The following is a 20,466-nucleotide window of genomic DNA, read 5'->3' as shown; positions in this document are numbered from 1 at the left end:
GATCAGGAACCAGAAGTCACAAAATTCCAATATTCTGCACAAACGTACCTGCCAATTTCGCCGCATCAAATAGTGTGTAGCGTACTCAGGAAAATCTACATGATAAATCAATCCCTTTTACAAATTCCCCATTCTGTGGTCCGTAAATTGCCCACCAACAAAGTCATACGATATTACACTACATGTCAGGACTTTGAGCTCACACTCTAGGCTGACAGTTCAGTGCGGTCCTGGGAAAGTACTGTACTGTCGGAAGTGCCTTCCTCTGGATGAGACATTAAACCAAAATCCCGTCTGTCTGTTCAGGTGGACGTTAAAGATCTATGGCACTACGCAAAAAGAAAAGGAAGTTTCTCCAGGTTTCCTGACCAGCGAATCCCTTAAATAAAATTGGTCACTCACTTCATGGCTATTTGTGGAACATAGCTGTGTGCAAATTGGCTGCTGTGTTCACCTACAAAATACAGAATCACTGCATTTTACAAAAAATCTTGTGAAGTGCTTTGAGAAATCTCCATGATGTGATAAGGCACAATGTCAAATGCAAAGAATATTGGTATTGATGGAAAGAATTTGTTAAAAAAATCCTTGATGAACAGTAAAGGTATATGGCACCATCCTATGAACACAAAATGTGCTACAAGGCACAAAATGTCTACAGTATTAAGACATTTTACAACATGTAAAAAGTTGAACGGTCTTAAAGCTCTTTACACCAACGACTGTCATGTGAAATGTTATTTTTTGGAGACAAATGCTGCAAGGCTCAGTTTGGTGAATACTGAAAGTTAGTTTTTAGGCATTTGCAACTGAATGTTTTCAGTGTTGCCTCAGCCTCCAAAATGTAACTAGGAGGCTTGGAGTGTTGTGATTTGAATGTAGCAGGACTGAATCAACAGCATAATTTAGATACGTACAAGATTAGAGCAAGAGAAATAGAGAAAGAGAAACACATACACATGCAAACATGCGCACACAGAATTAGAGATCCTCCCAATTTCATACACATGTGTGAGACATTAACAGTTACCAAACAGCCATGTAAGAAAGAATAAGGGACCAGCTTTCTATCTCGCTCACCTTCTCTCCGTGCTTTGGCAACCACATCAGCTGCCGATTTACTCATTACATGGACTATGTAGAGGGGGCAGTTAACATAGTTCGCTATGGTGATCGCCCTTTGTGTGGCTTCAGCCTCGACTGATTCAGGTCGACAAAGTTCATGAGCCTCAGGGCCAGTGAATCCCATAGCTAGCAACTTCTTAGAGCTCTGTGAAAAGAAAAGCTTTATGAAATATTTCTACAGTAGAAAGTGTTAAAAACTCTACTTTATTAATACACATTTTGATAACACTTGCATTTGATACAGTGCATTTCAGCTCATAGCATTTCATACAATAACCTTGAAGTGAAGAACAGTGACTGGTGTATACCAGCAAACTGAACTACTAGTCTTCACTAGTGACAACTGATAAAAAGCAACAAATAACTGACCAGTTCATTTGCAGTTTGATTGAATTTGCAGGTACACTTCCTGCTCTTCTTTGCCATGGGAGTGGTTAGAAGACTGAATGCCTAATGGGGCATCTCTCTGATAGTTTCTCTTCAATCTCATAGCTCCCTGTCCTGACTAACATTCCTCAAAACAAAACTGATCATTCTCTTCATGGTTGTTTGTGGGACTTGCTATTTTCAAATTGGCTGCCATGTTTGCCTATCAAAATACACTCAACTATTCAGTTACGGGTTCCCTTATTTTATGGTTTCTATATCAATGCAAATGTTATTAAAGATTATTGGGGTAAAGGTTGTGATATGGTAATCAACACTGGTAATATTGATCTTCCTTGTATTTGATATAGTGCCTTAATACAGTATCAAGATATCTTAAATAACCTTACTGTGAAGTGTAGTGATTATGTATGTATAGGTAAACGTGCAAGCAATTTGTGCACATCAATGTCCCACAAATGGCCATGGAGTGAGTAACCAATTTTATTTGGGGGATTGTTGGTCAAGACATCAGGAGAAACTCATTCTCTTTTCGAAAAGTGGGAGTAGAACCAATGGGATCTTTAATATCCACTTGAATAGACATAACATTTAACATTTCATTCAAAGGACGACACCGCTGACAATGCAGCACTGTCCCAGCACTGCACCGAGCATAAGCCTATTCTGTGAGTTCAATATGGGGTTTCAACCGACAGATTTTTGACTCAGGGGCAAGAACGCTACAAACTGAACCAGGCTGATACTTTGTGGCAAGGTTGAGGGGGCATATTGACTTTACAACAGAGTAAAGCTAGTATCTTGCTATACAAAGTTCAGTGTACATTATGGTCATTGTGTGATCAATGAGAGGGCATTGTGTGGGGAATGAGGAGGAAGAGGGTGGGGAACAGTTCCTGCCTTCACTACAACCATGGAACTGTCAAAGTGCTAAATATCTTAAAGTCACTAAATAATCAGTGTAAATTAGCTCTTAGGTATTAATTATCACATCATAAAATTGATCCTATTATAATAATAGTACTTTTCTGTAAGATAAAGGGAACAAATAGATTAATGTAAAAGAGGTGAAGTTTGTACACTGTTCAAATAAGGCAACTGTTATGCCCAAACTTACTTCTGCTATTAAATGCCCATTTTCAGCATGAACCTGAGCGATTGCTCCTAGCTCCTTGCACTGGCAGAAAGCAGCATACAGCTCATCATCTTGAAGCATGAAGACATCTTTGTAAGCCATGAACATCTTAAAGGAATTCACACCTTTATCTCTGACGAGAATTTCCATTTCTTCCTTCACCTACAAAACAAGCAGATTAAAGGGGAATTGGTTGTGGAGCTCAGTGCTATTCAAGAGATTGACCGGAAAAGAACATTGATAGTTAAATAACAATACTAATCCTTGCATTTGATACAATTCCTTTCATGGTAGGACGGTTCTCTAAGCACTTCACAAAACTTACTGTGAAATGGAGTGACTGTGTATTTGTAGGTGAAAATGGCACACAGCAATGTTCCACAAACAAATATGAAATAATCCATTTTATTTGGGATATTGTAATGTAATGTTAGGCAAGTTTCCTTCTTCCACATGCTGTTTACTAGCAGTAAATAGGAACCCGGTTGTTAGTCGATTGGCGGAACATTGCCCTGAAGTAATAATCCTTCCAAAAAAAATGTGGTCACTCAATCCACGACTGTTTGTGGGACACTGCTGTGCGCAATTGGCTGCCGTGTTTCGCCCACATAATGTAATAATAGTAATCCTTGCGTTTGATATAGCACTTTTCACATCTTCTAAACATCTCAAAACGCTTCACAGAATAGACTGTAAAGTGAATAAACTATATTTGTGGGCGAAATGCAGCAGTCAATTGCGCACAGCAGTGTCCCACAAACAGTCGTGGATTGAAAATGACCAATTTATTATTGTTTTGTTTTGGAGGGATTATTATCAGGCGTGTGGAGTAAGGAAACTTGCCCAAGGTTTCACCCTGCTGGGAATCGAACTCAGGTCTCCCACTTGCAAAGCGAGTGCTCTAACCACTGAGCTATAGGACGCCACAAAGTGAAAAGTGAATTGTACAATCAATTCATTTTACAGCATATTCTGTGAAGCGCTTTGAGACGTCTCGAAGACATGATAAGGTGCTATATCAAATGCAAGGATTATTATTATTATTATAACATTGCAGCACACTATTATAACATTCCAATATATAACATTGGAATTTGTGGGGCTTTATTGTTAAGCGCTCTGGGATACTGCCCGGCATGGAGGGCACTATATAAATGCAAGCTGTTGTTGTTGTCACAATAAAACACTTGTGTACCAGTGCTTTCATACTGTACCTTCTCACTCCACCAGGTTACAGCCACATGTAGGGAGTAATCACAGCAGACTTTAGGATCTGCCCAGCCTCTCCATTTCTCATAAGACTCTAGTAGGGAGACACCTTTCTGGCCCACCACAAAGTCTATTATCATGGTGGTGCCTCCAGCCACAGCAGCCTGGAAAGAATGAAACTAGTTAGTTTTTAGATTAAAACAAAACATATAATCTCTGTAGACAATGTTTAACAATCCTTTTCAATAGTTTCAGATACTTCAGGCAAGATATGATGCACTTTCCAATATTTACGGAAATAGATGGTTTTTATAATAATAACAGTGGAGTCCAGTAGTGTATCGATTAGAGCACTCGCCTCGAAAGCGAGAGGACCCAGGGTCGATTCCCAGGCGGGGTGAAACCTTAGGCAAGTTTCTGTACTCCACATGACTCTATTTACCTAGCAGTAAGTATGAGCCGCGTTGTTAGTCGATTGGCGGATTGCTTTCTGGGAGTAATAATCCTTTTTAAAAAAATAGAAAAAAAATGTGGTCAATCAACCCATTACTGTTTGTGAGACACCTCTGTGTGTAATTGGCTGTCGTATTTCTAGGCATACGTGACAGCCAATTTACACACAGCAACATACCCCCAAAGGCCATGAAGTAAATGACCAATTTATCTGGGGGATTATTTATCGGCTCACCAGGAGAAACTCCTCTTTTCAAATAGTGTCATAGGATCTTTAACATCCATCTAAGATGGGAAGATAGGGTATCAGTTTAAATTTCATCCTAAGGACAGCACCTGCGACATTGCATTTCTCCCCACAAAAAAATACTTTTTGGAGTACAAGTTTGCAATGGCTTGAACCCTGACCAAACAAATCTCCTTCCAATCCATTGATAGAGCAGACCAGGAATGTAAGGGTCAGGGTTGAAACCCATTCAAGGCAAATAGGTTTGAACATCACATGGGGCCAGTTTAAATATTAATTGAGGGGGTATTTAATCATTTTCAGCAAGAGCAGGAAAACGTATAGTTGATCCCATTTATGTTAAAGTTTAAAAAAAAAGTAAGCAGCCTTCTTTGAAAAGACTGGAGCAAACACAACTTTGAACCCATTAACATTGTGGTCTTCAGTGACATCTTTTTTCACTGCTTAACTTTTACACATAAATGATTCTCTTTAGTGTCAAACACTATAGAAATGGATAGAAATGAAAAACAGGGAAATTATGGTAAACTTCTACAGAACCTTGGTTAGACCACACTTAGAATACTGTGTGCAGTTCAGTTCTGGTCCCCACATTATAGAAGTGATGTAGAGGCACTGGAGAGGGTGCAAAGGAGATTCACAAGGATGATCCCAGAACTGAGAGGTTATACCTATCAGGAAAGGCTGAACATGCTTCGACTTTTGTCTCTTGGGTAAGGGTGACCTGATGGGTCTTTAAAATGATGAAAAGTTTTGATAGGGTAGACATAGGAAAGATGTTTCCACTTGTGGGGGAAGACGAAAACCAGGGGCCATCATTATAAAATAGTCACAATAGATCAAATTGGGAAGTTAGAAGAAATTTCTTTACACAGAGAGTAGTGGGAATGTGGAACGTGCTTCCACAAGGAGTTGTTGAGGCAAATAGTGTATTTAAGGGGAAGCTAGATAGGTACATGAGGGATAAAGGAATAGAAGGTTATGCTTGAAGGCTTAGTTGAGGAAGAGCAGGAGGAGGCTCATGTGGAGCATAAATATTGGCATAGACCAGTTGGGCCGAATGGCCTGTTTCTGTGCTTATATTCTAATGTATTCTAATGTACTCTTTTCCTCTCAATTACTTGCTATAAGCTCAAAGTTCATCCAACATTTCAACACTGCTTTGATATTCAGGCAGGCCAGTCCAGAACCTCTCTCGCACTCCCGAGATACTTTGCTCCTGTTAACTCTGCAAGCCAAACTCTAACCCGTAGGGTAAAACTAACTGGACAAGCAGCACAATGCTTATCAATGCTCTGCAGTACCATGCTGCAGTATTCGCTTGTTAAACTCCAGCAGTAGCCCAATACACACTCTGCTATAGCCTTGGTTTGGGTACAGCATTCGCTATGCACCGAGACTCTCAGTGTTTATTAATTAGATTGTATATGTGGAACTCGGTGGTTTAAGTTTAGAGACTCGTGTGATGAAAATTTGCATATCAGACCAAAGTCTGATGTCTGACACATGCCGAACCCCATCACGTTGCTTAAGATTATCCAAACATTAACGACAACAGTAATAACTTGCATTTGTATAGTGCCCCTCACCGAGGGTAGCGTCCTAGAGCGCTTGACAGTGGCGGAGCACAACGCCGAACCGGGAGGAGGGAAGGAATGACTGTAGACACAGTCGAATAGGAAGGTCTTCAGGAGTGACCTGCAGATGGGGAAGGAAGGGCAAAGCGAAGGGATGGAGGAAGAGTGTTCCAGAGTTTCGTGGGGTAGTGGCTGAAAGCGCGGCCACCAAAGGTGGAACAGAGGGCATGAGGGACATGCAGAAAACCAGAGCCAGTCGAGCGGAGGCAGCGGGTTGTGGGTTGGGAAGTAAGCAGGTTGGAGAGGGACAGAAATGCCAGGGCATGAAGGGATTTGAAAACGAGTGAGAGGATCTTGAAGTCGATCTGTGAGTTCCATATATATGTATGCCATCTTATCTAGGAACTTCCCCTTGTCTGTCATGGAAGGTGGATTCTCTCCCAGAGGGATACACCCCGCTTAACCATTTCCGGAGAGTATTAGATGCATGTTGACAACAGCTAAGGCCTGGGATTCCAAAATGACACCTTTTGGAGGTTCATCAGCTATTTCCATTGAGAGCACTATTTGGCAAGCTTCCTGCAGTTTGCCCAGCTAAGATCACCCTACAAGATAGGGCTCTGCAATACAAGCTTAATAGGAGCTGAATCGTCGCACTAGTGATTTGTCTGCCCCTCCAAGTCCTAGCACTGAGCCAGGCTGACTCTCCCATCAACAGTGTTCTGGAGTACTGTAGACCCGCCTGGCTCAAGTACCCAACTAATGAAATCGCCATAGAGAATAGAGATTCTGACATTCTGTTGCTGCCAAGTGTATCACCCTGGAGCCAGTTCAGCTCAAGATACCCTGTCTTTTCAGTGACCAGTTCTAAGTGAATTTAAGTGCACTTACTAGCAATTCATTAGCGATTTCTGCAGGACCTTGTGTGGACTCCAGCGAGACTCCTAGCGTATTTACCAACACTCACTGAGCAGCCCATGTGATGCCTGTCTTACCGATAAGACAGCTTTGGTAAATGTGCTAGGAATCTAGCGGGTCATGGAATTTTTTTTAAATTTTGAGCCCGGTCAACAAACCAATGAACCCTTACTCAAAAGCCACTTTGATCCAGTCCTCTGAGTGGTTCCTAAAACGGGTTTGACTATATTTGCACAAACGAAAGAATTGTAAAGGACGGTCACTCACAAACAACAAAATAGATGGCAATAATAATAATAATAATAATCCTTGCATTTGATATAGCGCTTTTCACGTCGGGAGGACGTCCCAAAGTGCTTCACAGAACACACTGTAAAGTGAATTGACTGTATATTTGTGGGCGAACGCGGCAGCCAATTGCGCACAGCAGTGTCCCACAGACAGTCGTGGATTGGAAATGACCAATTTATTATTGTTTTTGGTTTTTGGAGGGATTATTATTGCATGCAATAGTTCTACACGTGATAAATATTTATCCTTGGAGCATCAAAGCAAAATCAGTCATACAGGTGCTGTCAGGCCTTGTGGCACCAGACTTGTTCAAGGTCCCACTTCCTCAGTAAGTTGCATAAATCATTTTAAAAATGCATCTATGTTTAGAACAAGCAGCCAGCTAAATGCCCCTGAAAAAGCACTATATAATACAGAATACTGTTGTTGTTGATAATAATAATATTAATAATCCTTGCATTTGATATAGCGCTTTTCACGTCGGGAGGACATCCCAAAGCGCTTCACAGAACACACTGTAAAGTGAATTGACTGTATATTTGTGGGCGAACGCGGCAGCCAATTGCGCACAGCAATGTCCAACAAACAGTCGTAGATTGAAAATGACCAATTTATTATTGTTTTTTGTTTTGGAGGGATTATTATTAGGCGTGTGGAATAAGGAAACTTGCCCAAGGTTTCGCCCTACCTGGAATTGAACTCAGGTCTCTCACTTGCAAAGCGAGTGCTCTAACCACTGAACTACAGGACTCCAAAATAGATAGATCTATTCTATCCCATGAATGATTTGCTTCAGTAATTAACCTCTAACTGCAAAGTATAAAGAGGTGGACAGGGCCATTACTTTGCAACTATCTGCATACTTATTCTTAATTTATTTATAATCTGCTACTACACCCCTAACCATTGGTACTCTCAGTTGATATGCCCCTACCTTACCCTCCATCCCTTGCTATCTGTGTTTAAATTCCACTTAAAACTACACCTCTTTGACTTTGCCTATGGTTTCATCCCCCTTTCCCCACAGGTCTAGATGTCATCTTTATGGAGCACTTTGAGATGTTATCTTAAGTGAAGAGTGCTATATAACTGTAAGTTGTTCTATAATTCCAGAATCTTATCTCCTCTTTAACTCCTGTGCAGCTTTCAGTAAATCAACCACTTCTTGACTGTAAGGGCACTGAAAAGTTAATTTACTGTGTTCTGCTGAACAAATAAATCGTTCCATTTAAGAACAAGGTCAAAGAACTTCAATAAGGTTATCGATACTGGTTTAAGCATTAAAGGAGATTGTAAAGTAACAAAAGCAAAGCAAATGACAAATGTCAATGTAAACCGATAGAGCCATTTAAAAAAAAAGGTTCATCTGTGTGTATTATTGAACTAAAGTGTTCTTCACCTCTCACACGTCTGAGAAAAGTCCTAGGGATTAACTTGAGACAGGGAGTAAAGTTACCCATTGGAAATTACTGGCTAAAATTGAGGTGCATGGTACTGAACACATTTTCTAGGTCAGACAGGAAACTGTCTCCCTCAATCCCTTGTCTTGCCGCATCCCTCCCCACCTTCAAATTCCTTTTAAAGATCTTCCTTTTTGATCATGCCTATGTCACCTCCCTCTCCCCCTGGCTCGGGGTCAGACTCCGACACTGTCAAGCGCTCCATAAAAATGCAAGTTGTTGTTGTTGAAACTGGATGAAGGGTAGAAGTGAGAGAGAAGTGACGGGCTGTGAGGAGAAGAGTTCCCCAAGGATCAGTGCCAAATCTGCAGCTGTTCTCTGCATACATCAACAGAAAGTAAAAATAGGAGGCACATGTACTCTATGGATGGGATAGAACTTGCCAAGTGGGAAACTGAAAGAGATCTAGGGGTGTTAGTTACATTGTCGCTCCCCATGTCAAATTAGGGTGAGGCAGCAATAAACAAGGTGAACAGTCTCCTTCGCTGTTTTGCCAAATCAGTTGAGTTCAGATCACATCAGCATCGATCGCTATTGGGAAATAGGCCAAGTGAGCACAACTATTGCTTCTCTTCCACAGAACCAGCGCAGAAAACTATTAAACAAAAATAACTTTAAATAGTCTTGGGACTACAATTGAAAAGCATGCCTACATCATCCAAACTAAACATAGCAGTCAGAGAGTGAGGAACCAAGACTCCAGCTTTACTTCTCGCTGGCATTAATAATGGAATACCTCAAATTTTACCCATTGGTTCAATCTATAAATAAGCAATGATAAACTACAATGCACTTCCACTGTTGTTGGAAGGATGATTAAAGTCTGTTTGTTAACCACTTCTTGGTAACACGCCAAATATTGTCCTTTTGAAAAAATTGCAAAAAATTAGCCATTAGTAGTGGATCTATTTGTGAAGTACAGTGGGTTAAATGACTTGTCCCAGGACTTGTCCCCAGTACCTCAATGTCATCAAAGTCTCGTCTATCTCTTTCTCCTCAATCTTGCAAAGTGAATATCATAAATGATGTGAGGTAATGAGCTCAGCTCCATTTTTCCTGCAAGTGGCCATGGACAGTAAGAAGCACTGTCTTTTTGATCTACATTTCTATATTAAAAAATTAAGTTTCAGTACTACTGCTGACTAGAAAATTGTTTTGCAGAGGAGGATGGAGTGCTTCTTTCAGTATAAAATGCCTTAGGTTTAATCCCTTGTCTGATCTACATTGTATTGCCATCTATTACATATTGCATAGCAAGGAAGGGAATACTGAATAAGCTCACTTGGCATTGACCCTTTATATCTCAGTGTACTGTTCTTATTGCACAGATTCTGCTACATTTAGCTGCAGTGGAAACAAACATTCTACCATTTTAGAAAACATAAATCTAGAATGACCCAATTCCACATACAATTTATGAAAGTTGATTTTATAACATTTGTCAAATGTGAAAAATGTACAAAAACCTATTGTGTCCCAAATATCCCTTAAAATATTCAATAATTACGTTTGTGATATAAAATGAGGAAGTAGCAATATTAGCCATTTTGCCGAAGAAATAAAGGAAAATGTCAATTGCCTTGTCAATTGCCTTGGTTTCCTTTCTGGAAGAATCAAAAAACGATTGTTTTCCATTTTAAGCTTAAAAACGCAAACATTCCTGAATTACACAGATTTGGCACATCAACACACAGTGTCTTAGAAGTCAAAAACATTGCGTGTTAATTTATCAAATCCCATGCAAATTAATGTAGATCTAACTGGTGCTTTTACTTAAGATCCATTGGAAAGCATGTCCATTATTGGATAGTAACACAATCACAACGTATAGCAATAAGATGAGACTCTGAGGATAGCGGAAAGAACTATACTGGGTAGTAGGAAAAACTTGGCTTTTTATGTTGAAATACAGTGTTTCAAAATGCTTCACAGGTAATTACTAATAAGTATAGCCTTTTTTTTTACTGTAGGTATCATACACAGGTTCAGGATTGTGAAGGGCAATTTTCAAATAAACACCAGGAAGAAATTCTTTACACAGATCAATCAACAACCAAAATGAGTTACCAAGAACAGCGGTAAACTTACTTGTAATCTTGTATGAATAGCAAAGTAAATACGCAATAAAGTCATCCAGAATAACTCGGAACGCACCAGCCCACCTTAATGTTCTGAGGGACCAAGTCCAGTGCCTCATAGCAAGCCTGCACAACACCAAAGGTTTAATCCGGGCCCTTATGTGAAAGGTTTTGGTAAAAAGACATGAAGCTGACTACGCCAGTTAAAGGTCGGGATTGTTCTTGTGTAGTTACAATGAATTATACTGAAACAATTAAAGCCTAAAGAATCCTAATCTGAAAAATTGTAAAGAAGATTTTTAATTAAGATAATAAATGGATCCCTTATTAAAAGGACACGTCCTGATTAGATACCCAGTTTTACTGTCAGGTTAACATTCTTCTATTGGCTTTTAAGTGACTGTTACACAAGTTCATTACATATCAGTTTAACTATTTGCAATTGTTGCTCGTTTATTCAAGGAACATTGGAAATGCAATTTGTTTAGCAACATTGGAAATGCAGGTTTAGATTTTTTTTCAAACTAGCACTGAATTTTAATAAAGAATCAATCTGTCAGAATTTTAAAATTGTATACTATACATAGACTTAAACGGAACATTATAGCATGGAATCAAGCCATTTGCCCAAGTAGTCCGTGCTAGTGTTTATAATCCACATGAACTTCCATCCCCTTAATCTTTTCACTTATATCCCTCTATTCTCTTCTCCTTTGTGTATACTGAAAACTCTTGACAGACAGTAAACCACAAGCTTTAATATCAAGCGATTATAAATATCTTCTGAACTTGGACTTCGAGCTCAGTAAAATCCTGTGAAGTGCTTTGAAACGTCTTGATGACATAAGTCCTCTATCAAATGCAAGGATTATTATTATTATATAGTCTACATTTTCCTGGGTTACGTTGGGGGCACTTTTCACAAGTATTTTACTCAACTAGTCATTCTTCTTTTGTAAGCCAGGACAACAGGCAATCTTAAAGTCCAAAATATTAAAGATTCCATAACACTATTCAAAAAGAGAAGTGAGTTTCTCACTGTGTCCTGGCCAACAACCCTCTAAGTAAATTGATCATTCAATTCAAGGTTGTTTCTGGGTCCTTGCTTTGCGCAAGATGGTTGCTGTATTTATCTGCAAATACATAGTAAATGAACTTGGCAATAATCACCTGTCTGAAGGACTTCAACACGTTTCAGTGATATAAGCACCATATAAAATGCAAGGATTATTATGCAAGAATCTGACATGCAGAAAAAACCCTCAAAAGATCTATAACAATAGGGCTTGAAAATCATTGCAATCCCATCCCATCAATCCCGGTAGGAATGTAAACCCTTGAGGACAAAACAGAGAGAGGTCTGACCAGGGTGAAGCAATGTCTAATATAATGGCCTGGGACAGTGAAAATAGGGAGCAAGCTGATTTCTAAAAACTGTTGTTCCATAAAAGATATGTTTTTTTTACAATGTGACTGTCTTAAAAAAAGGAAGAATTTTATTTTGGTTTGCTGTTTGTTCAGGTGTAATTTTCCACTTTAAGAAATCATAAGAGAGGTTTGGATGAAGAAGGCCTCCTACCCATTTGATCTCTCTTCCAAAATACCCACCCAACTGTACTCCCATTACACCATCAAGCTGTTTCTTCAACGAGCCCAGTGTCCTGGCCTCAACAATCCTTCCTGGTAACCTGCTGCAGTCTTTAATTACTTTCTGTGGAAATAAATACTTCCTGGTGTCCAATTGATGTTTGTAACCTGAAGCCCGTACCTTCGTGCTCTGCTAACTTGGTGTATCTTCAAAGACAGTGCAGGCCCATTACACTCCATCTCCTTATAATGTTAGTTTGCTTATAAGTCGGGTGCCCTGTGGATATGTGTCCATTTTCCTGTGCTACATATGCACTAGTGCATCATGTCAAAGCACAACCTGACCTGCATCACGGCAAAGCACAATCTAACTTCTAGCGCCAGCAAATTAGGTTGTGAATTGACTCAATGTTCAACCAACCCAACTGCAGCTTCCTTCACACATGTGCAGCAAACAGAAACCGATATGACCATCGACCTGATAACACAAATGTCAGTCATTGTTGGCACAGAAAGCCAGCCAGTTTTCTTCACGCATGCACAGTATTAATATAAGTCAAGTAACATTGCAATCTGGAAGTCTAAAACAGCGATCACACCTTGTGTGGGATTTTTATGAGTCATCCCCTACCATCACATAGGGCTGCACTGTATTGTTGTGGGTTTACTTTCTCAATCCCATTTTAAATCTTATGTACCTTAACAAGGTCTACTCTGAGATATGCATTTTCAAGACTGAAGAGCTTGTCTAAGCGCTCTGAGACACTACACTACTATATATGTGCAAGTTGTTGTTGTCGTCCAATCTTTGCGTGTTGCCCATTCCTCTAACACCAGACCACATCCTCATCGCTCTCTTTTGCACCAACTCTAAGCCTTGGGCAGCTCACTTATGTTGCAGCGACCGGAACTATACACATGATTCAGAGACATGCACCCGACTGTCTTCCTCTCACATTCACCAGGAAGCTGAGACACATAGAAAGCAAGTCGATGCATGATTCAGCCACGTTGTTCCTGCTGTGCGCAACTATATGAATCACCAAGATGCATAATGAACTCAGAAGGTCTTTAATCATAAGTCTTTCCTCCTAAACAAACTGAATGATTATCCTCATTATTTTGAAATCAGTGAACATATCTATGTCTAATTTTATTACTATATTTTCTGTTCGGCCACTTTTAAGACACATATTTATAGAAACTGGATAGTCCAAAAATATTCAAGAGTGATCAGTGAGCACTCATAGGCAGTATTCCTCCAGTCACTGCAAAGCAATGTGTATCCTGGAGTCTCTTATGTGGCTTGCAGTTTTCAGAACCAAATACTGTAGCAACTTGGCAACAACTGTGATCACATGTCAAGATGTAGCTAAGGGCATTTGCTCTGCAAGCCTTGCTCAGCAGGTTCCTGCCTGCTCCATGTCCCCGCCCAGCCTGCCCCATCATCGGCAGACAGGCCTTCAGCCTCTCTGTCCCCACCCTTCGGAACTCCTTCTGCCTGGCTCCCTCCCTCGCCTCCTTCAGGGCCCATCTCAAGACCCTTAACTTCGACTGCATCTTTGGTCACCCTCCTAACCCAACCCTCCCTGCCCTCCACCCCTCCTGATCCTAACCCCCAGCTCGTGTCCAAATCCCTGACTGTCTAGCACCTTGGGACATCTTTCCGAAGTGAAAGGCGCTGTGTAAATGTAATTTGTTGTTGTTAAGTGCCTTATCACGTCTTTGAGACATCTCAAAGCTCTTCACAGAATATACTGTAAAGTGAATTGACTGTATATTTTGTGGGCGAAAATTGGCAGCCAATTGCACAAAGCAGTGTTTCACAAACAGTTGTGGATTGAGTGAACAAATTTTTTTTAAGGGATTATTACCCCCAGAAAAGCAATCTGCCAACTGACTAACAACCAGGTTCCTACTTACTGCTTGGTAAACAGGTGTGTGGAGTTAGGAAACTTGCCCAATGTTTCACCCTGCTGGAAATCAAACCCAGGGCCTCTCAACAACTTGCATTTATACAGTGACCTTTACGTGGGGTAGTGTCTCAGAATGCTTCACGCTGAGCTGGGGAGAGAGGGGTGGTGACCATAGGCATGATTGAATGGGAAGGTCTTCAAGGTATGATCTGAAGATAGACACGGCAGGGGCATTAATGCAGGTCATTCCGGTGGTTCATAGTGGTTGAAAACATAGCCACTGATGGAGGAATGGAGGAGGGGAGAGGGCGAGCGATGTGCAGAAGGCCTGAGCCGGGTGGGTAGAGGAGCGAGTGGGATGTAAACAGATTGGAGAAGTAGGGAGGTGCCATAGAATGAAGCGATTTGTAGGCGTACGTGAGGATCTGGAAATTGATCCATTCTGCAATAGGCAGTAATAGGGAATCAGTGCAGCCTGGTAAGGACTGGGGTGATGGGGGTGAGGAGTTTGGCACTGGTGCGCTTTGTGTAGCTACTTGGGTAATCTTTGGCGACTGTTAGCAATCTGGTGTACATGCTCACCCAAGAATCAAGGAGCGGGCGTTAAAAACAATCAAAACAAACGAGAAAATGCCTGTGGGGCTAGTCCAGACTTCTTCAGATCTCAGATTACATCCAAGGTGAATATCATTCACTTGCAGATCGCAATGCCCTATCCGATATGATGTAATGTGTACGTGGAGCGAGTGGCCCACAGATTTTTTTATCCACACAAAAAAAAAGAAAAAAGAAAATCAGCTCAAGGTCTCAAGTTACAGGGAGAGGGAACAGCCGGGACAGGCACACATTTCTGTTCCAAAGATATCACCACCCAAGCCACAGCTTTTTTTCACACACGCAAACGGGGTCAGCAGATCACCAGCAAATCCTCAGTTCTGCAAACGACAATGTTCCTTGAAGCGGGGAAGTGAAAGTGTTAAAAGTTAAGATGTTACAGGGTTGATGTCATTCTTTGCAATGCCTTTCCCCTTCAAGAAACCACAACTCATCTCAGGGCTCAATTACTTGGGTGGGGGGCAGTTTGAGTTACTGTACAAAAGTTCTCCTGAGTTCAGTGCCTTGGGTTTCTGAGTTGGAAAGGAAAGTAATGTTAGAGCAAAACTTTCTGCTGGAGGGAAGGGAGGGAGTGAGGAAGAGAAGGAGGGAGGGAGGGAGGAAGAGAAGGGAGAGAGGGAGGAAGAGAAGGAGGGAGGGAGGAAGAGAAGGAGGGAGGGAGGGAGGAAGAGAAGGGAAGGGAGGGAGGGAGGAAGAGGAGGAGGGAGGGAGGGAGGAAGAGAAGGAGGGAGGGAGGAAGAGAAGGAGGGAGGAAGAGAAGGGAAGGGAGAGAGGGAGGAAGAGGAGGAGGGAGGGAGGGAGGAAGAGAAGGAGGGAGGGAGGGAGGGAGGGAGGAAGAGAAGGAGGGAGGGAGGGAGGAAGAGAAGGGAGAGAGGGAGGAGAGGGAGGGAGGGAGGAAGAGAAGGGAAGGGAAGGGAGGGAGGAAGAGAAGGAGGGAGGGAGGGAGGGAGGAAGAGAAGGAGGGAGGAAGAGAAGGAGGAAGAGAAGGGAGGGAGAGAGGGAGGGAGGAAGAGGAGGAAGAGAGAGAGGGAGGGAGAGGAGAGGGAAGTAAGTCTGTAAATCCTGCCACAGGAATGTGTACCTTTGTTCCCTGATAAAAGTCATCCACGGCTTCCACCCCCATGAAGGGCAACTGCATGTGAGTGTGGGTGTCGATGCCCCCGGGCAGCAGGAGTTTGTCTGTGGCATCGATCACCCTCACCCCCCCGGGGATGGGCAGACTCAGCCCCACGGCTCGGATCAGCCCGTCTTCGATGTAGACATCAGCCAACACCGAGCGGTCGTCGTTCACCACCCGACCGCCCCGGACCAGGAGCCGATTGCGGTCGCACATCGCGGGGGTGTGGTGTGGTGTGTGTGGAGGGGCGGGTGAGGGGGTGAGGGGGTGAGGGGGTGAGGGGGAGATCAGCGCCGCTCGGCTGCGAGAGGCCACGAACCCTCTGTGCAGCGTCTGACTGCTCCTCATGTGGGAACAGCCCTCTGATATGCGGGATTGCTCCGCCCTCCGCACTGGGGTTGTGTGTGTGTGTGTGTGTGTGTGGGGGGGGGGGGGGGGGTGGGGATGGTGTGTTTCGTTTGTTAATTCATAAATGTTTCCAATGCTTCTCCTTTCGAAACAGGGTCTGGGAATCTTCCAGTCGTCTTATTGTACCGGTGGAGTCCGTGTCACCGTTCTTGGCGCTTGACCCACCGGCCGGCGCACCTCGCAGTGCCGTGCGGGGGCTTTGCCGTAATGTGTGCCGACCGCCTATTTTGTCGGCAAACAGAGCGGCCGAATTGTGAACGATTTCCCACAAACCGCCTCGAAGCGAATGAGAGATTTTATCTGGAAGATTGTTGCCCGGGACGACGGGAAAAACGCCCTCTTTGTTTTTTGAATAGAGCCACCGAATGTTTAATGAGACCTCCGACAATATACAGTGTTTCCTCCTCACTGTATCGCGGTATCAGCCGAGACCAGAATTTCTCAACTGCAGCCACCGTGACCACACGCTGCTATCTGTGTGAATTTGTGCGGCTACAGCAGCCCCCGGGCCCGGGAGTGGGGTGGGGAGGGAAGATTGCGTGTGATTGCGTGGAACACAGAGCAATGCAATGCACAAATGTTTTGTGGTTCGTGTTATGTTCTCAACAAACCATGTGTTGTTTTAGGTTCCCAGTTACAAAATCCAACGGTCACACCAAGAACCCTCTATTCAGCTCTCCCTGCTTCCTGCTTTCTCTCCCTCCTGATCTCCTTCCATCGGTCCTAGTGAATTGGTCCTTTACTTATTTATTAATTAGTGTCCAACATCTTCCCCTTTTTGGGATTCTTCTTATTTTTTTTCTTTGTGTCTCAGTCTTGTTCAGTTAATCTCCTTGTCCGTTTTACTACTCTTCCTGATTTGGTGGTTCTCAATGTTTCTGGCATACTTAGATCTTCCTTCTGCTCTTCCTTCCTCTGTCCTTCTTTGGCGTATTTCCCATGATGTCCTTCAATTTATTTTTCCTTTATCACTTTTAAACCAATATGATCTTGGGTTTTATCCTCCTTCCAAATTTCTCCTTTTGTCCAACCTTCCATTTTCAGGTTTTTCTTCCTGAACCATATTCTCTCTCCTCTTGAAAAAATGTTTTCTCCTTTCCTGGTTCATTTTGTGGTTTCCCTCCATTTCTCTTGTGGTGTACCTGGGATCTCATTTTTTTCTCCTCCTATCTATTATTTGCTTCTCTAATCTATCCTCTCTTGTTGCCTTTGCTATTTCCCTTACCTGGAATTCAATTTCTTTTTCCAGTTGCTCATCCTCTTCGCATTTTGAGTAGTGGCTCGACTTAGTGTGTCTGTCGCATATAGTGATTTCCCAAGTTTGTACTGAAATTCAGCGTTATATCTCTGTAGCCGTATTCTCATTCTTTGTAGCCTTGGCGGTATTTCATGGAGCGCTTTTCTCAGAATGGCCTCTAATAGTTTGTGATAATTTTTTAATAATCACTTTTTTTCCCCAATATACATATTGCTTGAATCTTACCCATCCAAACACCACAACAAAACACTCTCTATCTGGGCATATCTTTTCTCTGTTTCCAAGAGCCCTGGATGCATATGCTATGATTTTTCTCCCTTGCATTAATACTGCTCCTATTCCTGCCTGACTCACATCCATAGATATTGTCACTAGTGCACTTATAACATTTTAATACTGGAGATTTTGATATGGCCTCTTTTATTAAATGCTCACTGCTGTTCCTTTTCCCATATGAATTCTCTGTTTTCTTTGACAAGCTCTCTTATAAGCTCCATGAATTCAGTAACTTTGGGAATTAATCTCGCCACCCAATTCACCATTCCCATCAGTCTTTTTACTGCTTTCTTATCTGTAGGTGCAGGCATTTTTAATAATAATCCTTGCATTTGATATAGTGCTTTTCACGTCTTCTCGACGTCGCAAAGCACTTCACAAAATAGACTGTAAAGTGAATTTGTGGGCGAAACACGGCAGCCAATTTTTTCTACAATTACCACGGCACTTACCCAATCGGTGGGATTCTCTACTTTTTTTTATTATCTGGTCCTTTTCTATTTTATTTAACGTTTCTTTTTCAGTGCTTCTGGCACTCTCCTAAGCGTCAATATCACTGGCTTTACTGTTTCTTTTAATCTGATTGTGTATTCCCCTTTCATCGGTCCCCTTTTTCCAAAAAGTTATTGATATTTCTTCCGTATTTCTTCCATTTCCATTTGTTTGTAGTCTTCTGTCGCTAAACTCCGAATTCTTTTTAGTAATCCCATTTCAATGATATCTTGCAGTCTGAGTAGAGTATCGGCTTTTAATTTTACAATGTGAAACTTTATCTTACAAGTGCACCACTTCTATAGCTACACTGCCCTCTATCTCTCCTTTATTATAGGCCAATAGTCTGCTTTTACCCTTTTCCAATTTCTCTTTATTGGGTTTTTCCAGCTGCATATACTCTACTAATGACATTCCACTGACCTGAGTTCTTGTATCCAATTTGCACCTTAACCATTTCCTCTTCTGTGCACCATAGAGATATTATCCACTCCTTTTTCTCTTTTTCTGTAAGAACTCTCTTAATGATTTTTGTTGCATCAATATTATACTCTTCTTGTTCAGTCACTCCGGATTCTGTATCTGAATTGTCTCTTATTTCATGTTGCCTTGATCTTATTTGCTCTTCCAGTTCTTCGTGGCTTATTTGGCCTTCGGTAATCATTTCGTCCTGTACGCCTTTCCTCCCGGGTTCCTCTGCCACAGCTACTTACAGGTTCTCTTTGTCCATTTCTCCATTGTCTTGTGTAATGCCCATTCCGAAGACACACATAACACTCTCTTCCTTCCCCTGAACATCTCTGAAAAGGATGCACTAATCCACACTTTCCATGTTTCCTTTAGATTTGTTTACCCTTTAGGCCTGAATATCCTCCGTACCTCCATATTCCTCATCTGAATCATCCCAGCTTCTTCATTGAGCTAATTCATCAATTTCCATCATCTTTTCTGCATTTCTATTAAGTCCCTCATGTGTTCTTTGGACATTATTTCTATACCCACGATTTGCAGAGCTTTTTGGAGCATTAAAGAGCTTCTTTCAAGAGCTTACTGCATATTTTATTATCTTTCAATCCTATCACAATTTGGTATCTGATGATCTCTTCTCTTAAAACTCCATAATTAAATGTTTTACTTAATGATCATAATTAAGTAAAACATGTACAGTATTGATGAAATGATTCTGTAGGCCCTTGCTTCCTTGTTCCAAATTTATATCTATCTGCTGTGACATTGTTCTATCCACAGCATCTTTCCCCGCATGACCTTTATCATCTCATCTAATGGCATGTCCATATCTTTCTCCATATTTGCAAAGTAATCCCTTGCTTCTTCCCCTGCCACATTTAGGAAAATAACCGACTGCTGTATTTGTGGCAATTCCTTCACATTTGAGGCTAGCACAAGTATCTCAAAATCACGTTCAAATCTTTGCCAATTATGTCTTAAGTTACCTTCTAGCCTCAATGGTCACGGTATTTGCAAATATCTTGTCCCTGCATCCGACTGCTGCTCCAACACTCATTTTGTCCTTTGTTCTCTTCCCTGTTTAATCTTATAGTCTTTTCAAAATCCGTTCAGTTTTACTTCTGACAACATGTTATGTTCTCAACAATGTGTAGAACATACTTTTATTTTAGGTATCCAGTTACAAAATCCAAGAGTCACACCACACACCCTCTACTCAGTTCTTCCTGCTTTTTCTTCCTCTTGATCTCCTTCCATTGATCCTAGTCAATTGGTCCTTATTTATTAATTAGTATCCAACAGTTCAATCGCATGTTGGACTCGCAGCTGAGGAGGGGGCAGCTGGACTACAGCTCACAGAACCACAAGACAGACAGTTGGGCAGGCATGTGTTCTCTCCCTCTCTCACTGTCTCTACCCGGCTTTGGCTGGCTTGAGAAGGGGGGGGAA

General features: G+C 41.8%; 1 protein-coding gene across 1 annotated transcript in view; it reads right to left on the bottom strand.

Moving 5' to 3' along the window:
* dpys (dihydropyrimidinase) overlaps positions 1 to 16,450 on the bottom strand; it is a 29,114-nt gene extending 12,664 nt beyond the window's left edge. The window contains exons 1-4 of the mRNA XM_007903206.2: positions 16,080 to 16,450; positions 3,862 to 4,020; positions 2,630 to 2,809; positions 1,081 to 1,270 (exon numbers count right to left, since the gene is read on the bottom strand). Of these exons, the coding sequence (XP_007901397.1) occupies positions 1,081 to 1,270; positions 2,630 to 2,809; positions 3,862 to 4,020; positions 16,080 to 16,331 (781 nt within the window). The 5' untranslated portion in view covers positions 16,332 to 16,450. The remainder of the gene's footprint in view (positions 1 to 1,080; positions 1,271 to 2,629; positions 2,810 to 3,861; positions 4,021 to 16,079) is intronic.
* Positions 16,451 to 20,466: the final 4,016 nt, after the last annotated feature.

The sequence above is a fragment of the Callorhinchus milii genome, unplaced genomic scaffold (genome assembly GCF_018977255.1).
Source record: "Callorhinchus milii isolate IMCB2004 unplaced genomic scaffold, IMCB_Cmil_1.0 Scaffold2, whole genome shotgun sequence".
In the NCBI taxonomy this organism is placed as follows: Eukaryota; Metazoa; Chordata; class Chondrichthyes; order Chimaeriformes; family Callorhinchidae; genus Callorhinchus; species Callorhinchus milii.
The sequence above is the reverse complement of the archived record's forward strand: the minus strand, read 5'-3'. Positions and strand labels throughout refer to the sequence as shown.